The sequence below is a fragment of the Dama dama genome, chromosome 30 (genome assembly GCF_033118175.1).
Source record: "Dama dama isolate Ldn47 chromosome 30, ASM3311817v1, whole genome shotgun sequence".
Classification (NCBI taxonomy): domain Eukaryota; kingdom Metazoa; phylum Chordata; class Mammalia; order Artiodactyla; family Cervidae; genus Dama; species Dama dama.
The window spans coordinates 55,039,477-55,063,234 of NC_083710.1; the positions used below are offsets into that span (position 1 = coordinate 55,039,477).

A 23,758-nucleotide genomic window follows, 5' to 3' on the forward strand; every position below is an offset into this window, starting at 1 on the left:
TTACAGAAGATCTCACCAAGCAAGTGAAAGGGAGACCACCCTCCCTACACACAGAAGTTGGAGATATAAATGGGCAACAGACAAGACACAAGTGTTTCTGAGCAGGAAGGCACAGAGCTGTATGTGTCATATAAACCAACAGATACAATATGGGAGCAGTTCCAGAGGGATGTGGTACATGGACACACAGACTGGTATGGAAGAGTCCCAGAGCTTCACTAGATAGTGTACCATCTGAAGATGAGAGCCAGTTGTACGGAAGTGTCTTATAATAAAGCCCTCAGATTTTTCTCCGTGTTAAACACCCCCAAATGCTACGTCAATATCAATGGAATGAAACTTAACTCAATTCTTCTGCTTAAGAACCCTCCCCCAACCCCGTTTAAAAGCAGATCTGTCAATAATTTCCGGAAGACAGAAGAAAAGGCAGTTCGCAGGAGAGACAGGGGTACCGGGGTCAGAGTTCCTAGGTTTTCTGCTTTCCTTCCCCACCCCCACCCCAGCAAGTCTGACCTAAGAGCTTGTAAATTATTTAACAGATGGAACATCATTCAATTTTACTCATGTTTCTCCCACAATGACTTTTTGTCTGTTTTGTTCACTTGAATGCTTGGCCAACTCTTAGAACGGTATCTGGCGCAGAGTTAGGAGCTCAAAGATCTTTTGTTTAATGAATGTATGAAAATATACATGGTATAAAAATACTCTTTTTCGTGTTAAACATTGGTGGTAGTAGAACAGGTCAAATCGGCGACTTTAGAATAAGCTGAACACTTGGCTCCTTACCGTCTGGTCACTCTCCCCCTCTTAGTGAGAGGGCGATTTTCTTTCTCCTGGACTCTTCGCTCTCTCACCACTGTTTTTGCATTACCAATTAGGGGTTAACAGCATCATCTCAAAGCCTTTCCGCTCCACGTTTTTAGTTTCTGGTACTCAACGTTCCCTGGCCTTTTGGATTTCTATTGGTTTAACCATCTAGTGGCTAGTAGATGCTGTCGTTCAGCACAAGCGCTCTTGCAAAAGAACAAACCTGCCTGCATTCGCTGGACCCCTCCAAGGCAGGCACCTGCAGCGCCTGCTTTTTTGGAACCCCGCCCCTGGCTCCCAAGTCGGCGCAGTTAGCTCCCCGGCCGCGGCTGGAGGAACTGCCGGTGGCGGGAAAGTGCAGGCCGGGTCCAATCAGGCACCTGGGATTGGGTAGCGTGGGCGGGGGCGGGGGCCCAAGGACCCGGGCCCGCGCCCCGTCCCTCGCGAGCGCCTCGGGCCCCCACCTCAAAGGCTGGAGCTACACCCGGCCCCGCCCACCCGCAGCCCGCGCCCCGCCCCGCCCGGGGGCCGCGGCTAAAACCCGGAGCCTCCGCGGCGCCCAGGGGACTGGAGGGACGCTCTGAGCATGTGCAGAGCGGCTCGGCGGCGGCTGCCTCGGCCGGAGGCTGGGCCCGGGTGCTGATGCGAGTCGCCCGCTCGGCCTCCGCCTAGCGTGGTCTGCCGTCCGGGCCGGGGCGGTAGGGAAGGGGCCGTAGCAGCTCCCTGTGGCGCCGGGAGCCGGCGCTTCGGCACGCCCCCTCCCCCTCGCCGGGCGGCCGAGGCGCCCTCTGGGCCCACGATGATGGCGGAGCAGGTGAAATGCGCTTCGGCGGGGGGCGGTTCCGGAGTGGGCTCCGGGCAGGTGGTGAACACCGAGCTGGAGGTGAAGAAGCTGAAGGAGCTGGTGCGAATGTTGGAGAAGCAGAACGAGCAGCTGCGGAGCCAGACGGCCACCGCGTCCGCCGCCCCGCACCTGCTGCTCCTGTCGCCGCCGCCGCCGCCCGCCGCGCCGCCGCCGGCCGGGGCCTGTAGCCCCTTGGCCCCGCGGAGCCCTCCGGCCGCCGCCGCCTCGGGGGGCCTGGGGCTGGGGCTGGCCTTGGCCGCGGGGGGCGGCGGCGGCAGCGGCGGCTCCAGCCCCGCTTTCCCGGGGACCTACTGCCTGCCCAGCCCGGCGCCCTCCGTGCTCTGCAGCCTGGCGCAGCCCCCCGAGGCGCCCTTCGTCTACTTCAAGCCTGCGGCGGGCTTCTTCGGCGCGGGCGGCGGCGGCGGCGGCCCGGAGCCCGGGGGCGCGGGGACACCGCCGGGGGCCGCCGCCGCCGCGCCCCCCTCGCCGCCCCCCACGCTGCTGGACGAGGTGGAGCCGCTGGACCTGGAGAGCTTGGCCGCCTGGCGGGACGAGGACGACTACACCTGGTATTGCCGAGCTCCGCTGCGACCCCCGGGGAGGGCGAGGGCTGGGCGGGAGACGAGGCGGGGGGGGCGGACCATAGCTATCGGCCCTAGACGTGGTGACCTGGCTGGTGCTGAGCTGGGCGATGAGCAGAGGCTGTTGACCAGTGTGGAAACCTATTTTCTCATCGCTCAGGCTGATCCATCAACAGGCTGACCCGTTGTCTGGGGATGATCTGGTCCTTTTCATCTCCTTGTTTTGTCTTTGCTGATGATTGGGTACCAAGCTCCTCGTTAGCGTTAACTGCAAAATCCACAATGTCTTTTTGTCACTCAATCCTGCTGTTTTTTTTTTTTTTTTTTCTCTTTTCAGTCTTTTGGGGGATGGGTAGGGGTTGGCCTCTATCAGCGCTGTTAGTGTTCTGCCCTTCCTAACCAAGACTGGGCAGCATTGGCGTGCTGAGCATACCTCCTTGGTACCCTAAGCCACCTAGTGATGGCTCTCTGTCTTCATTCGCTGCATCTTTGATAGCTTCTCACTTCAGAGACTGACTTGGTTTTCGCAGTGTGGGGAACTCACTGGCTTTCCTATCAGTAATGGTGTCTTAAAAAAAAAAAAAAGCTTTTCAGGGAATGGTGTGAGTAGCTTGAAGGACTTATCTAGGACCCGAGGAACTCGCTTAAAAAAATAAATTGGTGATTGAAGAAAAGTGAGGTTAGAGAAGCTGCTTCTATTTTATTTATTTTTTTAAGGAACTTCAAGTTATCGGAAAACTTGAGGCTGGCAGCCCTTATTTGGTTGAAATCTGTCAGCTCTATTTTCACAGATCAGTGAGTACCTGGGGGCGGTAGTGGTTGTAGTTCTGATTTCTTTATTTTTCATGGTGCTTGCTCATGGAGTAGTCACTTCATGCCTTTTGGTTGGTTCATGTTGTCCTCCGGCACTAGAGGCAGTGTGATGCGGTTAGATGAGTAGACCCTTCAGATCAGGTGGGAGTTAGGTTCAGGCGTGCTGAATGAACAGCTTTCACCTCTACGTAACAGTGGCATGAAGAATTGTTGTAGTCCTTTTCTCTTTAATCTCAGGTCCTCTTCCTGTCTTCACGCTGGGTTTTCCTATCTTTGTGTTTCTATTCCATGATTGCTCAGTAGGGAATGAGAGATGGAGAACCTTTTTGGTTCCTTTTTTTCGCACTCTTACGGTGAGAACTGTGACTGTTAAGTTCACTGATTGATCTGAGAGTCAAAATACTTGGAGCTCTTTTTATAAATAGGCATAGTCATCCTCCTTTCGAGTACTTTCAGGCAGCTGGGCAGGAGGCGCAGGTTGTAAATGTTGAAGCCACTCACTGCTTTCTGGAACTTTAAGCTGTTCTTTAGAAGATACACCTTCATTTTTGTAAAGTCCAGGCTGTATTGTAACCTCAAATTCAGCCTGAATATGCCCTCATGGTGGTTCTTAAGGTAGTTCCTAGTAACTGTAAGCCCTTTCGCCACTTTCAAATTATTTTAGATTGACTTAGTCCCCACTTGGCCTTTTCTGGAGATGTGTACTTAAATAATAGAAGGAAACTTACTGTATTTTGGATGGGGATCGATCCTGTGCTTTTAAAACTATTAGCATTTTAAAACTTATTATGATACACTTACTATTTTACAAGTGTATTAGATTTACTAGCACATACATTGTGAATATAATTGTAATATTTTCTTTTATTAAGTGGATTTCAACTATATTTGGTTATTCTCCAACTGTTGCTAGTATTTTGATACCTAGGCTTTCCATTTGTAGTTAAATTTTTGTCAAAACAGCATTAAAGTGACTTAAAAAATCACCTACTTAGTGAGATTAGCCAGTTAGCACTTCAGATGATTTGAGGCAAATCTAACCAGGTTTGAGTTGTAGCACGATTTACTGATTTCACTCATCAAGTAGATAGGTGAATGAATAAATCAGTGCCTTGACACTTTACAGGTGTTTCTACAGACAAATGGCGCACCGTTTAGAGGATCTTCCTCAGAACAAACCAGGGTTAGAATCCCAAGTGGAAAAACAGGGAGGGGTTGTTAATCTTAGTAGGATGGACTTAAATTTTTTTTTTTTTTTAAGTCATCTGATTTATAGAAAACTTCCTATTGTAGCACTTTTATACATTGAGATTTTTGTATTGCAGTACTTGCTTTATTGCTGAACAAACAGTCAGTGAGATTTACTTTTCAAAACTAAGCCCACTTGTTGATGCTTGAAGAGTTCTCTGATGTTCCTTCATCCCTGTAAACCTCCTGTCCCACCTTGGTGATGTCATTTGGCTTCCCTGATATGTTTGCAGGAGAACAGCTTCACTTCCCACCCCTATTTATAAGAAGCAATTGAAGTTGACAAAATATGTACTTGATTATTTTAAAAATATTTAAAAATTTTACATTTTCATGGTAAAAGACAAAACACAGAAGTGAATATAAAGTCACAAAGGTTTTCTCTTTTGTCCTTGATTTACTACTGTGACTGAGTTAGCTCTGTAACCTTCAAGATAATGATAGAAATTAACATGCAGATGTGCACATCAGTACTTTTACACTTAGCTTTCATTGGATGTATCTTGCCAATTTGTCCCCCTGTGCAACCAGTTGGATCATTTTTTTCCCCCAAACTTTAAACTTTTTATTTTGTATTGGATTATACACTTTTATTTTGTATTGTATTTTGTATTTTTTATTTTGTATTGGATTAACACTTTGTGGTAGTTTTAGGTATACAGTGAAGGGGTTCAGCCATACATATACATGGATCCTTTCTCCCCCAAACCCACTTCCTGTCCAGGCTGACACATAACATTGAGTAGAGTTCTATGTCTTATACAACGGGTCCTTGTTGGTTATCCATTTTGAATATAGCAGTGTGCACATGACCTTCCCAAACTCCCTAACTATCCCTTTGCCCCGGCAATCATAAGTTGGTTTTCTAAGTCTATAAGTCTCTTCCTATTTTGTAGGTAAGTTCATTTGTATCTTTTCTTTTTAGATTCGTTATTAAAGTAACACTGTTAAGGAATAAGTTACTGTTAATTTTTATTACCTACAATTTTTCACGCATATTTATCATGACTTCATCCTAATGGGTTAAACTAATTGATTATTTAGAATAGTACTTCCTGCTTAAATGTCATAGAGAAGAAAGTTCAGGAAAGAAGATTCACAAATGTAGGTTAATCATTGAACATTTTAGAAGTTCTTTTATGTAAGTCTGTTCTTCAAATAAAATCTTAGAATATAACTGTTCATCTTCTATTACAACCTAGGCAACATTTGGCTCAAGAGTTATGAGTAGAAAACAGTGAATAACGGAATAATATTTGCTTGGTGATAGTTTATTAATCAGTCAGATCTCATAGGCCTTTTTTTCCAAACAAGTTATTTAACCTAAAAGCATCTTCTGATTAAAAAAAAAAACTGGATGTAAGAATGATGTGTTCTGCTTTCTGTTTTGAAGAAACAGAAAGCTTTGAAACAAAACAATTGTCTTATTTCTTCAAATTCTTATCTAAGTTGAATTTTAGAGTGTTTAACATTGCCTCAGAATAGTCTGGTTATTTTAGCACAGTTCTGCTAGAATTAAATGTGTGAAAATTAAGTTGATGCTGGTATCAGAATCTTAATTCTTAAGTCCAGTTATTATAATCCTATAGTAAACTTTACATCCTGCACTACTGTTGACTGCATCATATTACAAACTTGGCAGCCTTAGCTCTCCAGGAGACCACAGACTAGAAAGTACAGCGGAGAAACTGATCATCAGTAGCAAATTAAAAGCTCAAAAGGACTAAAGTCCCAGTTGACGCATGGATGATTTGCTGGTCTGTACAGAAGAATGTTTTAAAGGGCTCTGTCCCAGTGTTACCAGGCTAAAAAGAACCAGGGTCCTTCTTAGGACCAGGAGAGGGAATCAGATGGGTATGAAGTGGCGATGGGCACAATAAGTCATTAAGTGCATGCTAGACCTTCCTCTGACCTATTTCAGTGTTAAGGGACTGAAGCTCCAAGGAGAAATAACTTACGTGAACTTCTTCAGTTATTTACTGAAAGAATTGACTAAAAATCAGATTATTTATGAGGATTCAAAAGTGTTTACACCATTGATTATTTTTTTCCTCCAGGCATGGTCGTGACCCATTAGTATGCTGTGAAGTCCATTTCATGGACTGACCTGTGTTATTTTTTAATGAAGTGCAATAGACTATAAAATCAGGATCAGAGTGCCTTGTATCTTATAATGCAAACATGGCTTGATTAAACTTATTTCAGTTTTATGTGTATATGTCCTGCGTTGAAATAGTAAGTGCACTTGTGCATTATGGCTAAAGTTAAAATTTTCTAACTCCGATTTGTTCTGTTTTAAAGCAAAATGGATTTGGAAAAACAAGTAGAAGAGCACAGTTCCCTGAGGATAGTGCAGCGCTGGGGCATCTCAGGACCTGCACACCTCAACGAGAAGAGGAGTATATTCAGACAAAGCCAAGATTAAAACGTGCCAGCTGATATAAATTGTAACCATATAAGGAAGCATTTATTTTAGTGGAGTGGCAGTTAGCAGAGTATTGGGGTTTATGTAAAAGGGATGTGGCAGGGATTTTAACTTGCTCAGTTGGGAAGGACAGGAGAAAAGTCCGTAATGATACAAGGGTAAAATGGTGGTATATACAAATTACGGAAAACTTAGTGAATGAGATATTCATCCTCCTTGTGTAACCTCAAGACCCTGGACAGCTGGCTAAAATCATTGCCAGTTTTGCATCAAAGCTGTTGAACACCTTGTGCTATGCATATGGCACAGCTAAATTAGACCGCCTAAACTGGTTTTTTTTTTTCATAATTGATTTTCAGTGAAAAGACCAGAGGGTACTTCACTTTCTGACAATGCTAATTGAAAATATGCAGTGTTTTCTCAGTGCAAGGGGAGTTGACTGAAGTCTGTGCTGACGTGTCTTTTTAAATGAATAACTTTGAATCCTGCAGGGAGACGTTGAAATAGAGTTTAGATCTAAATGTGGAGGGAGAGGGAGTGTCTGCTTTAGCACCCTTCAATAACTAAAATTTAGACTTGATGTATCCTTTTAAATAGTTTAGTGGGGGTAGGTCTCTGACCAGCTTAACCCTAGCAGGTGCTAGTGAATCTAAGCTGACTAAAGATTGATTGATTGTGCTAATCAGCTACCATGTTTTACCTTTCCTTAATATAAAACTTCTAGTGATTGAAGCCTCTTAAAATGGCTTGTCTGAAAATTGACCCATTTTCCTTTTCTGTGATTGGTCTGTGATATGCCTGTAATTGTTTTGCTGTAACATTTATTTTTGATTATCTGTAAGAAGGTTGTTTTTAGAACCAAACATTGAGATTAGCCAAGACAATTTTTCTAGACATTTTGAAATACTTCATTTGAAGCATGGAGGGTTATTATGGTGGACTTTGAATTATTACTTTTGGAAGGTTTGAAGAGAGGGGAAGGAAAATTAAAGTATGACATTTTAAATGATAGCTTTTCTAATATTTGTAGGATCCTCAAGGTTTAGACTAAGGCTTTTTAGAGATTACTGCCAAATTCTAACATACCATCAATGAAACAGTAGAAGGTGAAAGAGCAGTTGGTAGGAGATATGTTGTATTAACAGTGGCAAATTAGGATATTGTAAATATTGCTGGCATTATAATGATGAGGTGAACTTTATGACTTTTTAGAAGATAAGAGCCATTTACAAGAAATACAGGTTTTACCTTATGTAATTTTGAAGACATACTCAAGGAGTTTGTAACTACATGGTCTTCATAACTAATTGCCCTTTACCTCCTTTTAAATCCAGTTCTAGGCCTAGCCAGAGAAATAGTAGGCTCAAAACTATCCTGGGAGCATTATTCAGAGGCTGACTTAAAAATGATCCTTTGTCTTCATGCCATATATTTTCATAGTGCTTCTAAAGTTCTTTCAAAGTAATACAATAAATACGATGTAAACAATACAAAAAACTCAAGTACAGAAAGCAACAGTCCTCAGCTGTCTCCTACCCCTGAATATTCAATATAGATACTGCTGTATGCTCCTTTAGCAGTTTCTTTGTTCTTTATTTCTATGTCTTTATACTACATGATCTTAAAAAGCTATAGACTTGTAGAAAATAAAGACTAAGTTTTCTTCCCTTCATCCACCATATATTCTTTCCTTTCTCATAATGGTTTTCATAGTTTTTTTCCTTAAATCATTAGTTATTACTGTTATTAGCTGAGCCCTGTTAATTGTATGTTACATTCATTTTCTCTAATCTCTTTGTTCTTCCCAAGAGTTAGTAACACCCTTTCTTTTCTTTTCACTTTCTTTAATCCCTTGTTACTAATTGTTTCTCTAAAAATGTTCCTGGAGTCATGAAGTTTCTCAAGAAGGTGAAAAATATTTGATAATACCTTATATCTGTTTTTTTTTCCATTTGTTTTTATTAGTTGGAGGCTAATTACTTTACAGTATTGTAGTGGTTTTTGTCATACATTGACATGAATCCTTATATCTGTTTTTAAAAATTTACTTAGTGGTGCCATCCATTCTAGAACCCTTAATTCCATTGCTCCATCCTTCACTGTTGGCTCCTTAGACTAGAAGCACAGTGTTGTTGTCATTGGTAATTCCCTGTTTCTAGCTAGTATTGATCTCCTCTTTCATAAACCTTTGTCTCAGAATTTCATTTATTCTTGTGGGTGGGGTGCAGCCTCAGTAGCTTTCTGGGAAATAGGGCATGCATAAGAAGGACTTTGAAACCCTGTGTATTTGAAAATGTCCGTATTCTATTCTCATACAAGAGTCATAGTTGGGCTGGCTGTGAAAGTCTAAGCCAGTTATTTTCCCTCATGTTTAAGGGCCCTGTTCCATGGCTTCAGTTTTTATTGTTTTACAGCTGTTGAAGTGCGCTGTGATTTGGATGGTAAATTCTTTGTGACTTCTTCTTTAGTTTTTTTCTTTATCCCTGGGGCTCTTAGGTGTCATTGTGTACCTTGGATGGGTCTGTCTGTCCATTTGTTGCACTGGGCGTTTGTGGGTGCCTTCAGTCTAGAACTTGATGGCCTGCCTTCAACTTTGGAAAATTTTCGGCCTTTAAAAAAACTTTCTTCACTTTCATGTTGTTGAGAACTTAAAATAGTCAGATGGGCCCTGCCTGGTACAATCATTTAATTTTTTTATCCCTCTCCTCCTGTTAATCTTTGTGTTTTGCTCCTGGAAGACTTCTTCAACTTGATCTTTCAAGCTCACTTATTGAATATTTTGTTTCTTCTATTAACAGTTTAATAGTTTCATTTGCCAAGAAAGAAGGAATGACTTCTTTGTAAATATCCTGGTTTTATCTTGTGAATACAACATTTTTTCCTCAGATGATGTCAGTTACAATTGTCTTGGACTTTTCATCTGTTACCTGCATTGTTTTTCTCTTCAGTTCTTTTTTCCCCTTCTAGTTTTAGTCTCATGATTTTACTTAAGAGGAATATTCCCTGTTTCTGATGTCTTTTGTTGTCTGTTCATACCCAAAGGTGGTATTGAGATTGATCTGTCAGGCTCTGTGTGGTGGGTCTCTTTGGCTGACTCTACTAGAGATGGGGGGTGGGTGTGGACAGTTTAGGTTTCATTACCTCTGGGTCTTCTCTTGGGTTCACCTGTGCCTCCAAACATAAACTTTCTGTACTCCTGGGAGATGGAAGGCAGGCAGTTTTCGGAATGTAAAGGGGAAAAGGGGGCAAGTTAGTAAGAAGATTTCCAGTTAGTCCCTCTGGTTCAGTGAGGTGCTTCCTCTCTCTTTGAGCTAAGTTTGGTGTGCCTGAAGTCAGGGTTTCTCTGGGTCAGCCTTACCCACACAGTAAGCCTCTGGTCTGAGGTTGTGGAGGAGGAGTGGTGGGACTGTGAGTATGGAGTCAAGGAGGTGATCTGAGGTCCCAGTTCCTTAGGCAGACTTTGAAGTGAATTCTTTGCTTTCAGTTACAGGCTCACCTCCATATTCTGTGAACGGCAGGATAGGGGTGAGACATAGTAGCAGAAAGCACGCATGGACAACGGAAGATGAAAGAGAGAACTCCCTGTATGTGACCATGGCAGAGTGGGTCCCAGAGCAGTCACAGATGCCTCTGGGACGTGAGTGCTGCCTTTCAGCATGCTGGAAGGCCATGTGGTCAAATGAGAGAACCAGATTACGTAGGCCTGAAGAGATTAAGGACGTCTTTCTAAGGGGATCCCCTGCAAGCGAAAAGCAAAACGCGCTACCAAAAAAAAAACCCCCAGACTGGTGGGAGTGTGTGAAATCCCGAGGCAGGCTGGTTGGTGGAGGTCTCTAGCGGCAGGAGGAAGGAGCAGTTGTCCCGGGAGATGCTGGAGGTGATGTGCAGAGCAGCACTTCGCATGGGCCCTGAGAGGTTTGTCAACAAGCCAAGGCTCAGACAGCGCATGAACTTGTGTGTGTATTAAGCAGTGAGGAAATTTCATTAAAAGAAACTGAAATATGAGGAAGTTGCACGGTGACTAGTGTTGTGGTTCATGTCTGGGGGGCTGTGTGCCTGCCTGATAGACGGCAGCTCCAGGCTCACCCAAGGACAGGAGGCAGTCGGCTGCTTATTGTCTTGTGACATTTTAATAAAGATGCATTACTGGGTAAGTGAACTGTAAGGTGCATATATTTAAAATGTACTATTTTGTATATATTGACATATGTATAATCCATAAAACTACCACCGCAGTCAAGATACTGAATATATTCCAACCCTCCAGACTTCCTTGTGGCCCCTTGTATTTCCTTCTCTCCTGATCCTGACCACCTCCAACTCAGCCGCTGGCCTGTTTTCTGTTAGTCTAGGTTAGTTTGCATTTTCCGCACTTTTGTTGCAGTGAAATCACAGAGCATGTCCCTTTTTTGTTTGGTCTGGCTTCTTTAAATCAAGGTATGACAAGTCCCCTACATATAAATGAGTTCTGAGAGTGCATTTGTAAGTCCAGCAGTTAGCCTGGGTGCTCCACCAACACAATCAGCTATATAGTACTGTGCTGTAATGGGTTTATACTACTTTTAACACACATAATGTTAATACATAAAAAAGAAAACACTCTTAAACTTTCAGGATAGTACCTTAAAGAGTACAGTAGTACAGTACAACAGCTCCACCATTGTTTTGCCTTGCTTCACTCTCAGTTATTGTCACTTTTGTTTCCATTGTTACTGCTTGTCACTTCTTAGTACACACTACATCACTGCGGCTTTTACACTTGCTTCCATATATCCTGGGTTTAAAGATACTGTCCTCTGTACAGCCCTACACAGTAGAGTACACAAAAGAACAGCCGATTAGGATGCATGCACGTTTTCACTGACAATATATGTCAGTCACGTGAACTATTACAACTTAACGTGATTAGTTAGATATGAAAGCATGTTTGCATCTTTGAAAGTTTGTGAATTGAAGGTTCGGATGTAGGAGACTTGAATCATTTTGAAATTCATGTGTTGTTGCGTGAATCACTAGTTCATTTCTTTTTATTGTGAGGGTTTTAGATAATAGGGACACAATAATGGTTTGTCTTGTCCGTTCATCTTTTCATGAACATTAAGGTTTTCAGTTTGGGACTGTTAAGAAGTCTTTGTGTGGACACACAGCATTTGTGTCTTTCTGGTAAATACTTTATGACTTTTGAGTGGCTGAATCAGAGAGTAGGTGTATGTTAATTTTTAAAGAAGCTGCCAGAATCTTTTCCAAAGTGGCTGTGCCATTTTATAGTTCCACTGACAGTGTAGCAGTTTTGTTTGCACCAGATTGTCACCAGGGCTTGCTATGGCTAGTCTTCTCCTTAGGCATTCTAATAGCTGTCTCACTGGGGCTCTCATTTTTCCCTAATGAGTAATGGTGAGCATCTTTTCAACATCTGTTTGCCATCCATAGATCTTTGGTGAAATGTCTTTAAATCTTTTGTCAATTTTTTTTTAACTGGGTTGCTTCTTGAGTTTGCAGAATTTCGTATATATTCCCCTTACAAGTTCTTTTTTATCAGATAAGTGATTTGTAAGTATTTTTTCCCAATCCATGGTTTGTGATTCATTCTCATCAGTCTCTTGCAAAGAGCAGAGAGACTTGTTAGTTTTGGTGAAGTCCAGTTTGTTTTTTTTTTTCCTAGATCATGCTTTCAGTCTAAAAAATATATCTAAGTAATACTTGACAACCCAAAGACAGCAGGACTTTCGTCTATGGCTTCTTCTAAAAGTTTTGCAGTTTAGGTTTCACATTTTTGTGATCTGTTTTGAGTTAACTTTGGATATTGGTCAAGTATGGATCAAGGCTCACTTTTTGCATATATTTGTTCCAGCACAATTTGTTCAAAACACTGCCTCTTGTTCATTGAATTGTCTTTGTAGTTTGTAAAAAATCAGTTTTCCATGTATTTGTATTTCTATTTATGGACCATCTATTTTTTCCATCGATCTATTTATCTTCATGCCATCCTATTGATAAATTGTCTTCATTACTGTAGTCTTGTAATAAGTCTTAGTTAGCAGCAGCTCTCCAAATTCATTGTTTTGGCTATTCTAGGATCTTTGCTCTTCTATATGAATTTTAGAATCAGCTTTTGCAAAAAGCCTGCTGAGATTTTGATTGGATTTTTGTTAAATGGATCACTTTAGGGATAGGTGACATCTTCACAATATTTAGTTTTCTGACCAATGGACATGGCCTGTCTATATATATCTTTTAAAAAATTTCTCTCAGGATGATTGTAGTTTTCAAGGAAAAGGTCTTGGCATCTTTCATCAGATTTATCCTTAGGCATCTTATGGTTTTTCCTATGCTATTGTGAATGGGAAGTGAAATCTCAAAAATACTAATTGTTACTAATTTTTTTTTTAAGTTGCTCTTTTCTTTTGTACTTTGATCTGGTATCCTACAATTTTGCTGCTAAACTCACTTATTCTAGTATTTTTTTTTTTTGTATATTCCGGGCTTCCCTGATAGCTAAGTTGGTAAAGAATCCACTTGCAATGCAGGAGACCCCGGTTCAACTCCTGGGGCAGGAGGATCCCTTGGAGAACGGATAGGCTACCCATTCCAGTATTCTTGGGCTTCCCTGGTGGCTCAGCTGGTAAAGAATCTGCCTGCAATGCAGGAGACCTGTTCAATCTCTGGGTTGGTAAGATCCCCAGATCCCCTGGAGAAGGGAAAGACTACCCACTTCAGTAGTCTGGCATAGAGAATTCCATGCACTGTATGGTCCATGGAGTTGCAAAGAGTTGGACATGACTAAGCACCTTTCACTTCACTTTGTATATTCCTCAGTGTTTTACATAGATGATCATGTCATAAAACAGATACACTTGTTTCTATCCAAGCCAAATTGTTGTGTGATTGCAGTGGTCAGAACCTGCAGACTTTGTATTGTTCTTGATATTAAGGGGAAAGTGTTCAGTCTTCCACCATTAAGGAGCCTTTTTTTGTGGTGATAGTGTCCGTCTCTTGCGACCCAATGGACTGTACCCGCCGGGCTCCTTTGTCCATGGGATTTTCGAGGCAAGAATACTGGAGTGGGTTGCCATTTCCTTCTCCGAGCTTTTTTTGTAGATGTCTTTGATAAGACTGATGATGTTTCCTCCTGTTTTCAATTTGCTGAGTTTTTATCAGGAATGGATGTCATATGTTTTTCTTTGTATTTTGAGATTATCATATGGTTTTTCTATTTTAGTATATGTAGTAAGTTACACTGATATTTGAATGTTAAGCCAACCTTTCATTCCTGGGATAAATCTCACTTGGTAATGATGTATTCCTTTTACATATGGTTGTACTGAATTCGCTAAAACATTGAGACCTATTGCTTCTGTGTTCATAAGGGGTGTTGGTCTTTAGTTTCTTACCTTGTAATGTCTGTATCTGGTCTGGGTATCAGGTTTCATAGCTATGCTAGTCTCATAGACTGTTAGGATGTGACTCTCTCTTCTATTATTTGGAAAGAATTTGTGAAGAAGTGGTGTTCTTCAAATACTGGTAGAATTAGATAATGGAACTTTCTGGGCCTTGGCTTTTCTTTGTGAGTAGGTTTTGTTTCTCTTTGTGTTATTTTTTTAACATGTGTGTTTATTTTTAAAGTGCACATGTAGACAGCATAACTGGGTCTTTTGTGACCCCTTTAAACATGAGGAGAAACTTGCTCACATGCCCATCAAAGTATTTCCCCTTAGTTTTTATTGTGCACTGTGTTCAGGGTGTGTGCCTAAACTGATCATTGGGCAGATGGGATTAATGGAATTGGCACAGTTGACTCAGCCCAGCACATCCCTCTCAAGATAAAGTCCAGACAGCAGTATCAGCATTACTTGGGAACTTGTTAGACGTTGAGATTCTTTGATCTCACTCCAGACCTACTGAATATGGTAGGTTGGCGCTGCCTGCAATAATCAGGTGTTAGCAATTTATGTTTTAACGAATCCTCAGATTTTGATACGTCAAAGATTGAAAACAACTGGCCTAGGCTAACATTTACTTAGGGGTTTAGAGAGAGCCTTGCGGTAATAGTTCAGGGGTCTGACAGCAAGGAGAGGTGAAAGGCAAGGATCCACATAGCTTGGTAATCATCTTGCCATAGCAGGCCAAGGTACGACTCGGGAATAAGAATTTTGAACTAACCAATATACTGTCAATGAAGGCAGGACTGTGGGCCACATTCTAAGGGAATAATGATATTTTAGGAGTACTATTAAATTGATTGAAAGAGATATTTTAGAACCTTCCTCTCTAACAGGAGTCAGCAAACCATGGGCATATTGGACCTACTGCCTGGTTTAAAATCTAGCTGAACAGCTTAGATTTTTACATTTTTAAATGATTGGAAAAAATCAAAAGAATACTGTTTTGTGACATGTGAAAATTATGGGGAATTCAGCATTCTGTATCTATAAATAAAGTTTATAGGAACACAGCCATACTTACTATTTATCATCTGATAATTTTGGGCTGCAGAGACAGAATTAGATAGTTATGACAGAGACTGTGGCCCCAAAGCCTGTATATTTACTAGCTGGTCCTTTATAGAAAAAAGCTTGCCAACCATGAACCGTAAGGGTAATTTGCTAAATAGTACATTCCCCAACCATCTGGGATAAATTACTCTAATAGGTGGTGGACCAGACTGTAAGGTAAAAGAATGAATAACGAAGTATGTTATTTCAGGAATACCTCCGCATTAGAATTATGGTAACTTTGCTTGAAGGAGTTTTACTTTAATGAGATTTGTAATTAGAATACAGCTTTATATAGCAAGGTCAATTACTGGAGCCTGTGATTGTAATTTTCTTTCTTCCTTTTTTTAGTCACCTGCTGGTTAAGCCTGAAGATAAAGCTTTTTGTATTGCCCTGTCACTGGAAAATATTCTAAACTGTACCTTTGAACAGTACATCCAGGAGGGAAAAATCCCTGTTATGACTTGTAGTGCCTATGGGGTGGTTATCCTGCCCACTTCTGTATAATAGTGTGGGTGCTGGAGTGAGCTCTTCACAAAACAGATTTTTGAAAGTGGTCAAGTTTTAATTGGGAAGTAAGGACCTACCAAATTTAGTATAGATCTGAGACAGGGGACATACCTGATATATTTAAGGGTTGAGAGAATCAACATATAGCTGACTTTCATTTGTTTTTAGACTTATTTTTAAAAATGCAAATCAGATTTGCCTTGTTTGCCACATTATGTTTATATGCATTAGCTCAGGGTCACAGAAAATGCTGTCATCAAAGAGATGAGATGAAAATGTCCATTTCCAGAAATACAAGTGAGCTGGTCAAATCATCATGGTGGCCCCTTCGCGGTCAGTTCAGTAACAGAAGCCTCAGATCTCTGACCCGCTGAGACAATGTTCCATAGTTTTTTGAAGTCCTCCTTGCCACCAAGCTACAGAAGGTGTCATCTTCTACTCCGGGATGCTTGTCGGTTAAAAATAACTTTGGTATTTTGCAATAATTGAATGTTAACTTATAGAAACTGTTAAATACATGTTGTTTTCTCAAGTAGAAGAGAGGTAATCTCCATATAGCTATATAATCCCTATAATATAGATTTCTTTTTTTAAGGTTGTACGTTGGCTCTTCAAAGACATTCCTGTCATCAGAGAAATCCCTGAGCCCTTTGCAGTGGTGTAGACATGTCCTAGATAACCCGACTCCGGAGATGGAAGCGGCAAGGCGTTCCCTGTGCTTTAGACTGGAGCAAGGTAACCGCGACCGTCTACCCACCTCCTCAAACCCCTGCCACGCCCACTGGTCTTGTTGCTGGTTTTGGAGCAGACACTTAACTGAAACACCTTACCCTGAGGGGCGGGCGTTGCATGTAATTCACTTCACATGTTTACGCAAGAGGGTTTCTCAGTGTAGAATATATTTAGTTCTGTGCTTGTTTTCAGTCCTGTTTTCAGCTCCTTTTAGTTAGTGTTGTGGGAATACATATGATTTTTCTATTTTTTTCTTTGTTTACAAACATACCACTACATAAAATGGGTCAGTCTTACATTCTCTTCAGATGGTTATAAGATTGTGTGGCTGAATTCCAAGATGGCAAACTGGGGTTCCACTGGGATCTGGGTACAGACCTTTTGAGTTCCCTAAACGTTTACTTGGATGTGTAACTGGAAGTCCTAACCTGTATAAACTATGAGATAGTCTTCATATTCTATGTAACATTAATTATAGGGCCCAACATATATTAAAAAAAAAAAATCAGGATAGTTGTAGCAGGGAAAGAAAAAGCGAAAGGCCTGAGCCGTACTCAGCTCTTGGCTATTTTGATAAAGGAGGCTAGTACTTAAGGCTGTGATTACTGAGACTTTGCTTGTTTCCTGTGCTCTTGGTATCAGTTTCATTATCGAGGAACACTTTATTCCATGAATCACTCATGTCCAGATCACACTGGAGCTTAAAAACAGGGTGAAGCGTTAATCTTAACCCTCCAGATGAAAGAGTCAGAGTTGTTGGGAGTAGGGCCAAGAGAATCTACATTGACATGGTCACAAGTGCAATTCTTAAGCACGTTGAGGTTTGAGAACATGGCCAATGAAGCTCTTGAAGGGTAACGAATGCTTATAAAATGTGGACATGATAAGACAGCATTTCTTGAGCTTTTAATTCGGACAGTCAGAACATTAAGTTCTTGACGTCTTTCATTGTGTTCTAACTGTGCTTATCTGAGACAGTGACTCCACTCACTTTTAGGGGTGAGAAAAGGGATGGTTAGAGAAGTTTACAGTATTAATGAGGACACAGTGGTCCTTGGAAGCAGAGCCAGGGCCTGGGTCTCCCTGACACTGAAGACTGGTCTTAAGTAGTATTCCATACTGCTTTACTGGCATAGTTAACAGAAAATGGGGACAGACATCTGGTTTAAATATATCATGCTCAGTCATGTCCAGCTCTTTGTGACCCCATGAAATATAGCCTGCTAGGGCTCCCCTGTCCATGGGGTTCTCCAGGCAAGAATACTGGAGTAGGTTGCCATTTCCTCCTCCAGGGAATCTTTTCAAACAAGGGATTGAACCCGAGCCTCCTGCATTGGCAGGTGGATTCTTTACCACTGAGTCACTTATGGGGAAGGCCAAATTAGAAATCAGCAAGTTTTAATAGCATTCTAACTAAAATGAAATAAGTGATATAATAATAGAAAGTTTGAAGAGTGGAGTAGGAACAAAGGATTTCAGTTCAGTCGCTCAACCATGTCTGACTCTTTGTGATCCCATGGACTGCAGCACTCCAGGTTTCCCTGTCCATCACCAAGTCCCCAGAGCTTGCTCAGACTCATGTCCATCGAGTCGGTGATGCCATCCAACCATCTCATCCTCTGTTGTCCCCTCTCCTCCCACCTTCAGTGTTTCCCAGCATCAGGGTCTTTTCAAATGAGTCAGTTCTTTGCATCAGCTGGCCAAAGTATTGGAGTTTCAGCTTCAGCATCAGTCCTTCCAGTGAACACCCAGGACTGATCTCCTTTAGGGTGGACTGGTTGGATCTCCTTGCAGTCCAAGGGACTCTCAAGAGTCTTCTCCAACACCACAGTTCAAAAGCACCAATTCTTTGGCACTCAGCTTTCTTTATAGTCCAACTCTCACATCCATACATGACTACTGGAAAAACCATAGCTTGACTAGATGGACCTTTGTTGGCAAATGTCTCTGCTTTTTAATATGGTGTTCTAGTTTGATCATAGCTTTTCTTCCAAGGAGCAAGTGTCTTAATTTCTTGGCTTCAGTCACCATCTGCAGTGATTTTGGAGCCCAAGAAAATAAAGTCTGTCACTGTTTCCATTGTTTCCCCATCTGTTTGCCATGAAGTGATGGGACCGGATGCCATGATCTTAGTTTTCTGGATGTTGAGCTTTAAGCCAACTTTTTCACTCTTCTGTTTCACTTTCATCAAGTGGCTCTTTAGTTCTTTTTTGCTTTCTGCCATAAGGGTGGTGTCATCTACATATCTGAGGTTATTGATATTTCTCCCAGAAGTCTTGATTCCAGCTTGTGCTTCTTCCAGCCCAGCATTTTGCATGATATTCTCTACATATAAGTTAAATAAGCAGAGTGACAATATGTAGCCTTGATGTACTCCTTTCCTGATTTGGAACCAGTCTGTTGTTCCATGTCCAGTTCTAACTGTTGCTTCTTGACCTGCATACAGATTTCTCAGGAGGCAGGTCAGGTGGTCTGGTATTCCCATCTCTTTAAGAATTTTCCACAGTTTGTTGTGATTCACACAGTCAAAAGCTTTGTCATAGTCAATAAAGCAGAAATAGATGTTTTTCTGGAACTCTCTTGCTTTTTCAATGATCCAACAGATGTTGGCAATTTGATCTCTGGTTCCTCTGCCTTTTCTAAAACCAGCTTAAACATCTGAAAGTTCATGGTTCACGTACTGTTGAAACCTGGCTTAGAGAATTTTGAGCATTACTTTGCTACTGTGTGAGATGAGTGCAATTGTGAGGTAATTTGAACTTTCTTTGGCATTGCCTTTCTTTGGGATTGGAATGAAAACTGACCTTTTCCAATCTTGTGGCCACTGCTGAGTTTTCCAAATTTGCTGGCATATTGAGTGCAGCACCTTCACAGCATCATCTTTTAGGATTTGAAGTAGCTTAACTGGAATTCTATCACCTCCACTAGTTTTGTTTGTAGTGATGCTTCCCGGCCCTCTTGACTTTGCATTCCAGGATGTCTGGTTCTAGGTGAGTGATCATACCTTCATGATTATCTGGGTCATGAAGATCTTTTTTGTATAGTTCTTCTGTGTATTCTTGCCACCTCTTCTTAATATCTTCTGCTTCTGTTAGGTCCATACCATTTCTGTCCTTTATTGAGCCCATCTTTGCATGAAATGTTCCTTTGGTATCTCTAATATTCTTGAAGAGATCGCTAGTCTTTCCCATTCTGTTGTTTTCCTCTCTTTCTTTGCACTGATCACTGAGGAACGTTTTCTTATCTTTCCTTGCTCTGCTTTGGAACTCTGCATTCAAATGAATATATCTTTCCTTTTCCCCTTTCTTTCGCTTCTTTTCTTTTCTCAGCTGTTTGTAAGGCCTCTTCAGACAAGCCATTTGGCTTTTTGCATTTCTTTTTCTTAGGGTTAAAACTTTGGTGTCGGATGCATGTGTAAGAGGATGGCCAAGACTCTGCTCTTGATTCTAGTCCCATTTCCTGATTGGCCTTAAGCAAACTCCCTGGGCTTTTCTCTTTCAAGGGTTGTATCCCTAAGTTTCCTTATTCAGACACCTCTGATTCCAGGACTTCTTATGTGTATGTTTTCATCTATGCATTTGGCTCAGTTTCATTTGAAATAAAATAAAAATAAAATTCAGAATTAGAATCCTTTAAGTTCATTGGGTCAACGATATGAAAGGGATCAGACAGGAAATATTTTGGGCTTTGTGGGCCATCCAATTCTGCCATCCTAGAAAACAGCTGTGTATACAGACATTAGTGGACAAGGCTGTGGACAGAGAATTGAGTTTCCATGGTACTTTTTTTTCATGTGTCGAGAAATACACTGTTTTTAAAAATTTTGCTTTTTACCTTTTTTAATGGTTAAAAATATTCATAGTTGGTGGTATTATTTAAAAAAAAAAAGGCAGGATGGATTTGGGCCACCCAGGTCATAGGTTTGCCAACCCCTGCTTTAGTTCACTTGCACACAAGGGGATTTAACACAATGTAACACTGCAGCTGAAAAATAATCCTAATTGGTGGTTGTTTTTGAGATTTTAGAATTTATTATCTAGTTTTTCATCTAGTTTTTTACTCTAGATATTTTATCTAGATATTATCTAGATTTTGTCTAGTGCCTTATTATCTAGTTTTCGTTTCATTGGCAAGGGGCTCAAGCAGAATTGTGAGGTCAGGAGGACATGAATTACAGTTTTATTCATAGTGTAATTTAACTTTCACATGAAAGTATTTGAGCAGAGAACTAGCTTTTCAAATCCAAAATTAGTCTTTTACTAAATTTGTACATAAATCTAAATCCTCTTTTGCTGTGACATTAAATGCTGTTGTTCCAAAGATCCATGATCCATAATCCCATTATGAGATAAGAAACGGATTAAAATAGGTGGTCCAATGGATGAAAAACAATTTTGAAGCTTAATATGTTATATCGCACAATAGGTCTGTAGTTTAGTAAGTATTAGTCCTCTAGATGTAATAAGGAAAATAGCAAGTTCCCACCCCATTGTCCCATGCCCATTTTATTACCCAGATGCAGTTTCTTAAAAGCTCTTGTGGTCTTGTTGTCTACCCTCTTTTTAAATTCCGTGCTTTTATGACTGTTGCCTGAGTTATTCAGTCTAGTCATTATCGGTTGGCTTTTTACTTTGACTGGTGACGGTTTAATTTTTAACTCCCACCTCTCACCCTCTCCAGCTATTCTTTTGCTCGTCATAGTCTCCCATGTAGCTTTTACCAATCTTGGGATACATCAGTATTGATTATGATAGCAAGAGTCATATCTAAGCCATGCAATATTTTATCGTTGTTTCTTTTTTGTTTCATTTAACTTTGTTTGTCCTAGAGTTTGTGACCTTTGTAATTAATTTATCCTTGGACTCTCCAAATGAAACCTTCGCAGTATGGTTAGATATGGACACCCACCAAGGGTTTTCACTTGGTTTAATTCTTCCTCCTGGTAGAGCCCTCTGTTCTCCCCACAGCCGTACCTGTTCTCTGTAGGCCTGTGCGCGTATGTCTTGGTGGGACTTCTTTTGCCCTCATCCTGGGAATTCCGCCTCGTGTCTTCTGCATCCTATTGCTAAGAGCGGAGGCTTCTTTTTCCTTAACTTCCCTAGTTTAGTGAAGTGTATTCGCTGTTCCTTTTGTGGGGAGCAGGAGAGGAAAGAGGCTATGTGGGAGGTAAACGCTGAGAATGTCATATGTCTGAAAGTGACTCTGTTGTACCTGTCTTTCACACTTGATTGTTCTTTGGGCTGCATTTAGATTTCTTGGTTAGAAACCATTTGCAGCAGTTGAGAAGGTAGTGTCACATTATGTTTTAGCTTGAGGATTGCTGTCGAAGTCCTATACTGTTCTCATTTTTTATCTCTCTGCTTAAAATACATTGGATATTTCAGAATGTCTTCTTCCTGGTATTTTGAAATTGCTTTTTTTTTTGGTGCTAGACAGTGGGCACTTCTAATCTGGAAACTTTAGCTCTGCAAAATTTCATGCATTGCTTCTTTGCAATCACCCTGCCCCTCCAGTTTTCTCTGTTCTTTCTTTCTAGCTACTCCTTCAGTTAGATGCTGAATTTCCTAGACTGGTGTTCAGATTTTATATTTTTCTCTCTTTTTTTTTTAATTCTTGATTTTTTGGGGGGAGTATTCTACTTTCTTGAAGATTTAAAAAGCTCATCTGCTAAACTCTTGCCACGTATTTATTATGGACCTGCTATGTGTTGGGCACCATTGTAGGTCATGGGGATCCAAAAGTGCCCATAACATATTTGAAGTCTGTCCTCATGGAGTTTACAAGCTAGTTTGCAGATAGTCTCTTGATCCTCCTGTCTTTTCGTAAGGCACGCTTATTTGTGTCAAGTATCATTAATCTAGCAGCTTTGTGTTTCAGTTTAAGTGATGAAACCTGTCTTTGATAAAGCAGGAGAGGAGCAGCTGCATGAGCCAGAAAGGGATCCCAAGGGTTTTGGTGCTTTTCCCATACAGTTTGCATCAGTCATCTTGTGTCTGCTTCCACAGACTCCCTGTGGGTAGGGTGGGGTAGAACACCTACCCTCTGTGGTACCTGTACCTTCAGTTTCAGAGCTTTTCCAGGTCCTTGTTCGCTTATCCTCCACTGTGGACCATCAGAATGTTGAAACCCAGCTGGGTCCATCACCTAATGTTTATCTGGTTTTTTAATTTCTAAATAAAATGATTCTTCTTAGTCTGATAATATCTCCTGTCTTATTCGATATTCCATGTGGATTTAGACTTGGGTTAGCTGCAGTTCTAGAGTGGTTTTGTAAGAGAATAGAGAAGAAATCACAATTAATCCTCCATACTGAAGAATTTTTATTAGAGTAATTACAGCGAATTGTTACAACTAATTAACTGGCATCAGAAATTACAGTTTTAACTTAAACTTTATTTATAAAATAGCATGCATGGTCAAATGGAGTAATGTGTGCCATGTATTTTAGAAGTTTCAAGTAATTCAGTCATAAAGTGTTTGCTTTTTGTTTAGACTTCATTTCTCTCTTGAATCAGCATATTCACCTAACAAACATCACTGACCATCTTCTTTGAGACCAGGGTTGTGTCTAAATTGCCCAAGGACAGACTCTGTTCTGTTGGTCTTACCAACTGTAGAAGGCAGCCTGACATATAATAGACACTGTTAACGTGGAATGAAGGAATGTGGTGGGGAGGTTTTGATCTGTAGATGCAGTGCTTCCTAGTGCCTCAGCCCTACAGAGCTCTGTAGTCAGGCAAGTCACGTGTTCCTAGTGTCTTGCTTATAAGTGGGGCCATCTAACAGATTTCACAGGGCTATTAGAAAGATTTCAGGACATGTTGAATGTGAACCTAGTTTGAAAAATGGGAAGTGCTATGTAATTATATGGACACATTCCTAATACGTAGTTCTTTCTTTAGAGACTGAACCAAAAAATACAGGGAATCCTCTTAGTTTGTCTATTTATAGACAATGAATAGTGTTTTTTTTTTTTTTTTCCTCCTCTGGGGGGTGAGTCTGTTTTCTCTACCTATAAATAAAGATACTTGGTACAGCTAGGGGTCTCAAATGGAAGTTTTACGAGTATAGTTTATTCAGTAATAGTAGAAAATTCAAGAGGACCTCTTCAGTATATCCTTTCATTTCTTGTTAGATCTGTATTCCATTTCTGGCATACTTGTCTTCATTCTTGCCCACTTCCCCCACCCCTTAGAATATAAATAACAAATACCCATAGAACTTTCACAGGTAGCTTTAACTCGCATTATATCCTAAATTGGAATAAGGCTAATCTAGAGTCTTTTGTTAAGTCCATGTCATGAG

General features: G+C 41.0%; 1 protein-coding gene across 2 annotated transcripts in view; it reads left to right on the forward strand.

Moving 5' to 3' along the window:
• Window positions 1-1,429: 1,429 nt before the first annotated feature.
• Window positions 1,430-23,758, forward strand: part of SLAIN1 (SLAIN motif family member 1) — a 53,841-nt gene continuing 31,512 nt past the window's right edge. The window contains exons 1-2 of one of the 2 annotated variants that reach the window (XM_061133216.1): window positions 1,430-2,220; window positions 16,317-16,456. In XM_061133216.1, coding sequence (XP_060989199.1) covers window positions 1,607-2,220; window positions 16,317-16,456 — 754 coding nt within the window. In that variant the 5' untranslated portion in view covers window positions 1,430-1,606. The remainder of the gene's footprint in view (window positions 2,221-16,316; window positions 16,457-23,758) is intronic. The other variant, XM_061133217.1, reaches the window with a different exon arrangement.